The sequence below is a fragment of the Hylaeus anthracinus genome, unplaced genomic scaffold (genome assembly GCF_026225885.1).
Source record: "Hylaeus anthracinus isolate JK02 unplaced genomic scaffold, UHH_iyHylAnth1.0_haploid 11989, whole genome shotgun sequence".
NCBI classification, from domain to species: domain Eukaryota; kingdom Metazoa; phylum Arthropoda; class Insecta; order Hymenoptera; family Colletidae; genus Hylaeus; species Hylaeus anthracinus.
In genome coordinates this window covers 7,199,667-7,211,357 of record NW_026534337.1, presented here as the reverse complement: position 1 = coordinate 7,211,357, position 11,691 = coordinate 7,199,667, and the positions used below count along the sequence as shown (strand labels likewise).

The 11,691-nt window shown below is 43.0% G+C and overlaps 1 protein-coding gene across 2 annotated transcripts in view; it reads left to right on the top strand.

Annotated features, from left to right (window-relative positions):
• Positions 1 to 782: 782 nt before the first annotated feature.
• The window catches only part of LOC128887748 (uncharacterized), a 136,430-nt gene continuing 125,521 nt past the window's right edge, over positions 783 to 11,691 (top strand). For both annotated transcript variants that reach the window (XM_054143980.1, XM_054143979.1), the window contains exon 1: positions 783 to 1,934. In XM_054143980.1, coding sequence (XP_053999955.1) covers positions 937 to 1,934 — 998 coding nt within the window. In that variant the 5' untranslated portion in view covers positions 783 to 936. The remainder of the gene's footprint in view (positions 1,935 to 11,691) is intronic.

Sequence of the window (11,691 nt, the reverse complement as noted above, 5' to 3'; positions counted from 1 at the left end):
CTTATACGCTACCGCGGCCGCTCCAACGGTATACGCGCGCTCTGATTGGTCAGTGTTTTCCGTTACTTTCTCCTCAACGAAGCCTCGTACAACATTTTCGCTAAGGAAAAAGTTGTTTCAAATCACCTCCCGAACCACCTCTTTCAAGGTGTTACAACATTTTTGGGACACCCTGTATAGCTGATCTAGAGACGCGGTAGCGTCTCGGCGCCAAGTACATGAAAAATTATCCGTCACCGCGTATAGATATACTGACGTTGGAGCTACCACGTATCTTTTACAGGAGAGATAGTTCATTCCAACTTAACCTGAAACTACTTTCATGAATATCTCAATACGCCTGCAATATTTTTTAAATTTAAAGGGATTTTTCTGATGTAAATCGCATATAAGCTTTCGCATAAAATCCAGTATTACTCGAATCATGGTCGAGAGGGTGATCCATGGTGGAGAGCTCATGGAGGGGATAGATATTATTTAAACCACTTGGTAATCAGAACTATCTTGTCCCAGATCCTATTCGGATAAACGAGATTCTACTGTTATTAAATAATCTTTTTGTTTCGAATATATCGGAAGATCATAGAGTTTATTCGAATCTTCCCGCGAGGAAGACTATTACCAAAAAGTTCGGTAGATGTCGCGAGCGGTCGGCCCGACCGCGAAAGGGGAGGGCGTTCGTGAAGATTCGAGGACTTTCGGACGAGCTCGATCGTTTTCGGTGGTCTTCGCGTGCAGCCGTGCAGGCGTCGGCGGCTTGGAGAGAGGGGGCCGTCGTCAGTGGGTAGCCGTCGGCGAGAGGTGGCGGTGGTTTTGTACGGTGAAGAAAAGAGGGGTTAAGTGAGCCGTGCCGGGCCGTAGAAGCGAGCTAGCGGTGGCGCGGCCCGTGCTCGTGCCATAGGACCTCTGCCAAGCAATAGTGCGTTCGTTTACAAGATGGCAGACGGTCCGTCCGCGGAAGACGCGACCACCGACCTAGGGGACTGTGATTTTCGTTTGAGGAGGGAGCGACACAAACGTCAAGACGCCCCGTCCTCGATGACGTCCTTCGGCACGGTTCAGGACACCGCGAGACGCATCAACGAAGACGCTTCAAAGTTCGAGAGTCATCCTTATCATCGACTGCATCAACAACATCAACATCGTCCTCCGCGTCGCAACGGTCATGCTCATTCTCATCTTTCTCGTCGGCATCCGGGTAATGCCAACAATAATAACAACGGCAACAATCATCATTACCATCGTCGCGAGAACGACGACGTCGTGGTCGTCGTAGATGGTAGCGAGCGATTTGGGAAAAACGAGAGTGGAAACGGAGCTGGTATCGACGCGATTCGCGTTCTTTCGTTCGCGTCGGCGAACCGGGAGGATTACGACGAGGACGAGGACGAGGAGGATACGTCGGTGGATGAGAACGGTGATTCGAAAAAGTGTCGCGTTGTTCGTATCGATGTAACAAAGACGGTGAAGAACGGTGAAAACGGGAACGGTGGCGGTAATAGTAATAATAATAATCGGAGCAGTGGTGTCGAGGGTGACAATGCCTCCTCCGCCGACGGCCGACGCTTGAGGTCTGTGTTCCACGACTCGAATGCAACGAACGACAACGGGGACGCGTTACAGAAAGTGAATCGTCTTGGATGCGATAACAACGAGACCGAGAGAGGAGTAGACGACGCTGAAAAGACAGACGACATTGCTAGTGATGGTAGTAGTAGTGATGGTAGTAGTGGTAGTAGTGGTAGTGGTGCTGCTGCCGCCGCCGCTGTTTCTGCTTCTGGTGCCGCTGGTGTTACTGCAAATGGCCTCGTCGCCGCCAGGCATCAGGGCAGCCCTTTCAAGGGACAGGTTAGGACGGCCGAGGACACCCTCGTCGGCCCTTGTGGGAAGAAGCGGTGCGCCGATCGATACGACAGCTCCGAGAGTTCTGACAGGTGAGTGAGACCGAGATAGCTTCTGTCGTTGGTTCGCGGAACGCCTCAAGGAGGAGGGAGAGGACGAGTCGGGACAGAGAAAAACTAGAAAACCATCTAGTGTGCATCTACCTTGCCACTACAAATATTAGGTCTATCGGAAAGTTCTGTCCGTTTTTAGAATAAAACGAAATAATAAATTTCTCATAGCTTGAATAAATTCGATTGAATAATATAATTTTTATCATTATTTATGACATTCTTGCCAGCGTGATTGCAATTTGTATATCATTTTTGACGAATATGCGCATACTCGTTGAAACTTGTTGTAACCGTAATGGACAGAACTTTTTGGTAGATCTAATATATCGTGGAATCTCATTTCTTCCCCATGAGTTCCCTTTTACAAGTACTTTTCTATCGTTTGCCGAAAAGTCGGTATTACTTTTCCACCTATTATGGGAGCAGGGGAAGTATTTCTGTCGGTTTGTTGACAGAATAGTTCTGTTGTCCTCCGAAGGTTTAGGTTCCTCGAGTCCTAGATTTCAATGCAATTTTACTCGCGACTCTTTGTTTAGGCGAATCCAAATTACTCCAAAATCGCGATACATTTCAGAATTGAACAGCTATCTGCGGATTTTAAGTATTTATGACCTAGAATAACATAGGAGACATACAGTGGGTGTAGAATGTATTCGTATACCGATCAATTTCCTAAAACACTTTTGTGTAAAATTGTAGTTTCCTAACTTCTTTTCTTTATAATCAATGATATTTTACATATTTTACAAGTCTCTAAGATAGATATAGTCCAAACAACATTTACTAGTCAATATAATTTGTGAAATTAACAAAATAATACGAAAAGTGGGTAAAAGTATAGAAGCAATAAGTATTTGTACGATTCTTATGACGAACCATTTACAGTAGAGTTTGTAACGTAAACACATTAGTTTATTGCTCCGTACGAATTAGAAAACATCAAATTTCCAGTAAAGTACTTTTAAAAATGGCTGTAATAGAGGAATGGAAAAAGATTTCACTTCTTATTAACTTCTCACTAATAATTTAGTTAATTTAACGCTTAGAAGAGTTGCAATAATGCTATCGATTAATTGTTTTTTTCTTGTTAATTTCGCTACTTACATAAATAGCTATTTTTGTTTTGTACTCTATCTATTCTAGACATTTCCGAGAATATGTAGAATGTCATTCATTATTAAAAATAAGTTAATAAATTACAATTTTACATAGTTTTTTTGGAAATTGATCGGTGTACGAATACTTTCTACACCCACTGTACATAAAATATACATAATGCATCAATATACTCCAAAATTAATGTAATAATATTATTATTCCATTTTCCATAAGTGCACATGTCTTTTCAAATCATAAGTGCATTCAATTCGGGGTTTAATTATCACACAATACGTATAAATCATACATCGTACATGAACCATACATTGCACACACACACACAATCGGCAACTACTGTACGATCGCATAAAAGTAATTTATAGCTCAAAAGCCATATATTCTATACGTCGAGTATCACAATTTTGTCATACACGGTACATAAGTACCAGATACAATGTTCCACGCACATACGCGCCACAAGCACGTGCGTGCGTGAAGGATTGTTTTTTCATTCGTATAACGAACAAATATTATTGACCAGGACTTGTTATGAAGTCCTGTGTTATTCGGATATTATGTTTTCCGACGTACACGTTGAAAACAGGGTGTGTTTTTCAGGGGACGAGCCAGCAGAACTCACAAATAGTTTATTTGCTCGACTTTATTTGAGTATTAGTATATCGACAATATTTCTCCATTTTCCATAACTTTAGAATTCAAATACGAAAACATCAAAACATACACTGCGGCACCAGTCTCCTATTATAACACTATTATTCATATTCGAGTAAGGTACGATATCGCCTACGTATGGTAATATTGCATTCGGTAAGAGATTTGTAAAGACGCGAATACACAGCAATAGCAATAGAATTCAAAATTGGGTGAATTCGCGTTAACCGGACGCGATGTGTTAAAATTTGATATGTTTTAGACTTCTATAGGGAAAGTTCAGCAGCGAGAAACAGTCGGCTTGCTCCCAGTGTTTACGTTTCAATGGTGACTTTCTTCGGAGTAGCTTTTTTTCTTGTTCTTGGAACAATTTCACTGAAACTCGTCGGGAGGAGCCACCTGTGTGTTCGTCGCCGAAAGTATCGTAGTTGAGGGATCGTTCGAATGTTTTCGACGATCGTGGCACTCGATACATTTTCCAAAGGCAAGGTTCGATCATAGAGACGTTATAGATCGAGTGAAGTAGAGCCTAGAGGGTCTCGATCTCCTGTTCCATTTACCATATAATATCTCTGCTTCGTCGCTGAAAGTATCGTAGTTGAGGGATCGTTCGAATGTTTTCGACGATCGTGACACTCGATGCATTTTCCAAAGGCAAGGTTCGATCATAGAGACATTCTAGATCAAGTAAAGTAGAGCCTAGAGGGTCTCTATCCCCTGTTCCATTTACCATATAATATCTCTGGTTCGTCGCCGAAACTATCGTAGTTCGAGGATCGCTCGAATGTTTTCGACGATCGTGGCACTCGATGCATTTTCCAAGGCAGACCCCGATACTTAGGGTATCGTAATTAGTGCGAAGGCGCGTTCGATGGCAGGCCAGAGGTCGTTGTACCGCGGTTACGAGACCGACAACCGTGGCTGCGTTCGATCTCTGTGTGTGCGCCGTGTTTATAGGTCCGTAGATGCTGCCAACTCGCTCTCTCTTCGTCTCTCTCTTGCTCTCTCCCCCCTCTACCTCCGTGACCCTCGCTTCTCTTACTCTCTCTTCTTTTCTTTCTGTTTGTCCCTCGCCCTACGCGAACTTATCGCGCTAGACCCAACGTTCGCTCCATGCCGTCCGCAGGACAGAGATCCCCGAACTTTCTTATCCAGATACAAATTACGAGTAACCAGCGAACGATAAACGACTGTTTATCCGTTACCGTCTAAACAGAGACTCGAATTCGAAGCGCGAAATGAAATATTTCGCACCGTGTAACCACTTTAACTCTTCGCAACTCGCGGAGCCATTTGCAAAACGCGCGAACAGGAATCGCCTCGTATCAAGTAGCGCAACTTTGGGACCGTGTCGTTTATCGCAATGGCGTTTAGTTTTTATAAATCTCTAGACATCCAAGGACGTGTTCACGAGCAGTTTTATTTGATTAAATGTTTACGTTAACCTCTCGAGGGGTGAATTTTAAAGATATTTTTGTTTGCCCCAATTGAACACGTACAAATCGAAGCACATATATGTGTCGTTATCCGTCAAGATATTACAGTGATTCGTATCATATTCGTGACTGTTTTTTGTTTTTAATAAACTGTACCGAAACGTAACAACGTATCTCGATAACAAACGTAGTACACACAGGATTATTTTTTCACGCTGTATCAACTCGCCGAAGCTCCTCTTTTTTTTTTTTTTGTCTCTCCGCGCTCGCGCAATTGGCTGTTTTTCAGCCACAGGTACAAACTTCACCGATCGATGAGCCGCTAAAAAAGGGACACGAACGAGCTGCAACGAACGTAGATCAACAAACGCGTTGTTCTCCCAGATGTTGGGTTTTCGATTTGCGATTATTGAGATCTTGTTTATATTTACCAACACACCCAGATTTCAGACCAAGTCGTGCTATATACGGGTTCTTTATCGTTTTGCTTGTTTGCCATGATTTCTCTTAATTATTTCTTTTTAATAATCTTTATGCTTATTTGCACTTATTCGCTTCGGATGGAAATAGTTGAGAAAGATTTGTAAAATTAATCGACGGAACACCATTCGCTGACCTTTCGTTCCGATATCATTTTTAACGTAGGATAGGATTTTCATCTTTCCTGTGTATCTACCAGAGGAATGATATATGCTAGTTTCGCATTTCGCACGCTTAGGAATGGGAACGCAGGCTGAAGTTCTAATCTCGAGGAACAGAAACGGTGCCCCGTCTCGTACCTTTCCAATTTTTCGCGCGGCGATTATTTAGTTCCCGTGCGCCAACGAACGCGCAGAACTTCGATAGAAAGGAGGTTCGCAATAAAAGTTTAGTACCCTAACGGTTCTTCTCTGTGGTACACTAAACCCGAGCGTTTCCTAGGAGGAACGTCACCGACTCGCCGCGATATTGTCCTTCTGGACTCGATAACATTTAAAATTTAGTCTTTTGCTTTCCTTCTGTTTCCGTAAAGCAGTGTTAAAGAGAGAGTGGTGGTGTGGCAAAAAATTTGTTCAGAGTTTAGCAACTGTCAAAGTATTTTAACTTAATTTTTTCAGCGGGAGGGGAATTTACTCGAACAAATTTCGAAACTATTATTATTTTAATCTCTTGAGATCTAAACATTTCTTTCTTTTGGTAAATGTACATCTACAGTTGTTAAACTTCTATAATCAATACATTAATACGAAAGCTTTCCAATCGTAATTGTTACTTTTTTATTGGCTTACATTTTGCCTAACTTTGGTTCTGGTGACTGGACACGTTCACCCCCATTTTCTCTTCATTTTGAACGATTTTCGAAGCACAGCGAACATTTCCTCGCGGAAGAAGCTTCATTCGTCCTGATATAATCGCTCACCTAGAGATAGTCACGTTTGACTTTGATAACGATTACGTATCTGTCCGGTTACTGGGAAATCCAGCGCTTCCTTTTCGTCCAGATGGTCGCTCCGTCGACTATAATACCATACATGTACTTCATAATTCGATCGATTTATCTACCTATGCATTTTCACTATCCACTTACACTCGAGTCTTCTTCTTAAATATGTAAATCGCTATCCACCGCTAATTTATCGATGCGTTTAGGTTAATCCTTCCACTCGCGAAGCGTGTCCCCTTGTCCAGCATGGTTTCATGGATTTTGAGCGAAGGGGGATCCGAGAATCGGGAGGAAAACGAGAAAGCGGTGATTAGTCTCGCGAAGCGACGCGCTATCGGCGCCCGGAGATTAACGAGCGTGAAGTCGAATTCGGGTCATTATCTGGACGCATTCGAGGCGCGATAAGACCTCCTCTCGAGCTCACAGAAAACCTCGTGAACTGTACGAGAGAGAGAGAGAGAGAGAGAGAGAGAGAGAGAGAGAGAGGGGGGGGGCAGACACCGATTACAATACGAAATACACAAGCAGCCAGCTCGGGGCTCGGCCGCAGCGGGAGTCGATTCTCCCTCTGGCCGCGGCCATGAAAATATTACCAGAAGGCCTATACAGGCCCTACACGTGAACCATCGATGCCATTGCTCGCGCTCCAAAGGATGCACCGCGTGGGGTGCGTTTTGAGTGCCTTGTAAATTACGCCCGAACGCTGGATTCGATCAAAGCGATGCTGATCGCGCGCTCCCATTGTTAGAACCAAGATTCTTTACAACGAGGACAGTCCTCGACGCCGACCTACGCAAATGGCATTAATAATACGGAATTCGGGACTGCGTGTTCGTAATTTCCCTATAACTCGCAGCTTTTCTCGAAGACAGATGAAATTCAGTCTTGTTGTCATTTAAGCTACTTTAATTGCAAAAATATTAGCTGCAATTACTATATCAATAGCAGGATTAATAGTAGGATTCAAAGTCTTGTAATTTCCCCATAACTCCTGCAGTTCTTCTCCAAATCTAGATTTTATTTTGTTTTATCACTCTTTACACCTTCTAATATACACCAACTACTTAATACTTAAGAATATTAAGCGTAATTATTGTATTAACACATTGTATTAACATCCCTTATAACTCTCTTCTCCAAGTCAAACGAAATTTCTCCTTATTGCTCGATTTTCTCTAAACCTGAAACTAATGCTTTCCATGTCATCCAAATTCCACATAATCCTCTGTGTTCGTGATTTCCCTATAACTGCAGCTTTTCTCGAAGACAGATGAAATTCAGTCTTGTTGTCATTTAAGCTACTTTAAGTGCAAAAATATTAGCTGCATTTACTATATCAATAGCAGGATTAATAGTAGGATTCGAAGTCTCGTGATTTTCCTATGACTCGTGCAGTTTTTCTCCAATCCAGATGAAATTCTGCACGATTGCTCTTTATGCTCGAGAGGAAATCATGAGCTACTCCAGTTGCGAAAATATTACCCGTAATTTCTACATCAATAGTACAGAATTCGAAACCTGTGATTACCCCATAACTCCTGCAGTTCTCCAATCTAGATTTTATTTTGTTTTATCACTCTTTACGCCTTCTAATATACACCAACTACTTAATTCGTAAGAACGTTAAGCGTAATTATTGTATTAACACTACAAAATTTGAAACTCCCTGTGTCGAAACCTCTTCTCCAAGTCAAATGAAATTTCTCCTCAAGGCTCGTTTTTCTCTGAACAAGAAATTAATGCTTCCATGTCATCCAAATTCCATATAATTCTCCGTTAACGGTTTCTAGCGATGAAGTTAGGGTTTCGACGCACAGGCGGGACTGGGGTCCGTGGAAAGATCAAGGATCGATAAGCACGCGTTGCACTCAATGTCGTTTCTCGCAGACGACTTAATTGGATTGCTGAGAAACGTCGTCGAGCTTGTTTCGCTACTCGTTCCCGTTGGTTTATTTTTTTTTTTCTCGAGCCGCCGCTGGGTCCCCGAAACGAAACGAAGCGGGGGCGATCGTGGAACGGTCGCGAATCGCATGGCCATGGCCGTGGCCGTGAAAGTGAAATTCGTGAATGAAACGAGTGGAACACCCGGCAAACCGAAGTGAAGGTAAAGGTTGCCGGTTTCGCCCGGTTTACGCCGTCTTTCTCCTTCTTCGAGCAGTCCGAATTCGTGAGAAATACAGCCACGGTGTAATTAATGCAAACTTATTAACTCCTCGGGGCTAGACAGGTTAAAATGTACTCCACCTCGTGGACCATCCCAGATTCTTATGCATAAGGTGGGATATTCGTATAAATTTATCACGAATATGTAAGTCGTCGTATAATGATGCTCTGATGTTTCATACTATTTTTGGAGCTGAATGAGTAACGGGATTGTATCCTTGCAGCTTGAGTTTTATTTCTCCTTTAAATCGTGTCGGAATTATTTTCCTTTAAACCAACGAGATTACGAAGATAAAACCATTGCTTTTTCCAAAGGAAACACGTGTAATGCTCTTCCACTGAACAATTAAATGCCGCATGCATCGATCACGAATCGACCGATTCGCTTCATGAGTGTGATTATAACCTGCCTCGTTCAACTTGTCATGGATAAGATTAGTACCTAGATAGCTAGTGTAATCTCAGATTGGTAAATCCTTCTACTATCGACGATGCCTTGGTTAGGTAATAGAAACACGGTGGAAGAGTTAGTAAATCGAGTGATGCTCGTATTCTTCTGCCTAGCCATCTTCTTGCAGACACAAAGTAGGTACATAGATGCGACCGTATTAGCTAATAGCTACCCTGTACGTCACAGGGGGCGGGTCAAAGAGACTTTGACGCGTAGTGGAGGTTTCTGACCATCTTTTCCTAGACCCACTGTACTAGTATTCAACATCCTTTATAACTCTCTTCTCCAAGTCAAACGAAATTTCTCCTTATTGCTCGATTTTCTCTGAACAAGAAACTAATGCTTCCATGTCATCCAAATGCTACAAACGGCAAGATCTAAAAACTATCGTTTGATGTTCTCTCTGTACCTTTCTCGATCTCAGTGGCACGTGGGTAGATAAAACTAGGCAAAATCGCGTATTGTGCACGGCATAAAATGCGCCAGTTAACGAGGCGGTGGACGCGGAGGCGGCGTCGAGAGAGGGAGTAGGGTTTCCCATGAGCGTTGACGTAAAAACGCTGCGCGAACGATGTCGCAACTGCAGTTAGAAAGCTTAGGGTCCGGCTGGCTGGTTACGCTAGCCCCGCGACGTGTTTTACTCGTAAAAACAATCGTGGCGAGCCTGAATTTTCTGGAAGAACAGAGTACGAGGCTTTTCCTTTCGGAAGTCCTTCGAGAGGGTTGGAAATAGGTCTGTGAAACGCACAGTGTGAACAGACCCAAACATTTCCTGGATTCCTGGCATATAGTTTGAACCTATTACAGATTGAAATGTTAATTACTAGACTGTGATATTTATGCAAATTAATATTTCCATAGATATAGATAGAGAATTGAAACTTGAATGAAAGTATGTCGTATTTTTTAGGTGGTATGATATGTGTATTGTTCTTGATATTTTTGAATTCGTGGACATTTTCGTAGATTTCCACATACTTCCGTTTGGCGTTAGTGTATAAACATACACGGGCTAGTAATTAGAGTAATGATAGGCAAAAGGGATGCGTAGATTCGCGTATTCGAAGATTAACACTTTATCTACCGGGCTATTTAGAAATAGTCTTTAATTCAAAAAAGAATTTTCTATAGTAGCATATGCCAATCTAGGCTGACAATAATTCCTCCATACTGTTACTGGCTACATTGAAAGCCAAGTCTGTTTCCAAACACTGAACATTGTAAGTAGACAATCGTCAACACAGTCAATTAATTCGAATAGCTGAATACTGCAATTAAAAAGCCTATAAATAGGCTCCCCGATAAATAAAGTGTTAAGAGGAGAAGCAACTTTGGGATTAACCGACCAAAAGTGTCTTCAGGTAGAATGAACCTTCAGGTTAGGCCTGTAGATTAGGTCTATGGGTTAGGTCTGCTCAAAGCACATGCTGTGACTTCATCCGTCCATTCTTCAACAGCCCTAAGTATCCATGTTTCCATATTCCAATAAATCTGGAATTCGTGTTCCTCATTCGAAATAAAATTCCGAAGAAGACGATTACGTTTCCGTCGATTCGCCAGCTTTCGGGGATAAGGGAGTATCGGTAGCGATGCACGGGGATGGCGCAAGCCTGTTGTTGGATCAATACGCGGCAACCTGGCAGCCCTTTTGGTGGCCCTCTCTCGATTCGTGCAACAAGTTCTCCGGGCTCGGTTCTAACGGGTGTCCTCGCGCGATCTCGTTCCCCGGGCCGAAACGATCTCAACCCCTCGATCCAATTAACGCGTCCCCGTCTCAACCCTTCGACGAAAGGCTCGCTTTTGTTCCTGTCTAATTAGAAGGACTACGGATTAATTGAAATTAACCGCGGCTTGGCGCGATCCTCGATCGCCGGGATCTGGCTTCCGTAGCTTTGGGAACTCCGAAATCGACTTGATGAGGAAACTAAAGCCATGGACGGCGAGAACTTGCTTAGTTGACGGTGCGCTGTATACGTAAACGCGATTAGAATGCATAAAAAGTTGAATTTGAACGCGCGTGGAATATTGGAGGCTGAAATAGTAGTCGAAGAGAGTGAGGAGATAGAATCGAGATAAAGTCTTCGCGTATGGTTTATAAGACAAAAGAATTTAATTTTTGAAGTCTTGAACCGTAGTGTTAGTGGAGTCTTCTAGGAACACGCAATTGTAATCGAAATCGCGTTCGAATTTTATTGAGATGGATCGATAAGGGAGCGTATGCCATAGCTGTGAAGGTCCGCGGGACAAATTGACCCCGTAATGGCTCCCGTTACCTCCGGTGGTCTCCGTTTACGCGACGATTCGTATCCATCGATGGAGATGCAATTTCGATGAACGTAATTGCGATTACCGAACGATTACCCATCGATACCGTGACTATGCGCGCGCCAGCTTCGTTCGGAACCCCGAGGACATTTCCTGAGACATATGTCACCGAAAACATGGTTAAAGCACGCAACGTTTATGGGATAACAGTATTCTAATCGGAAATGT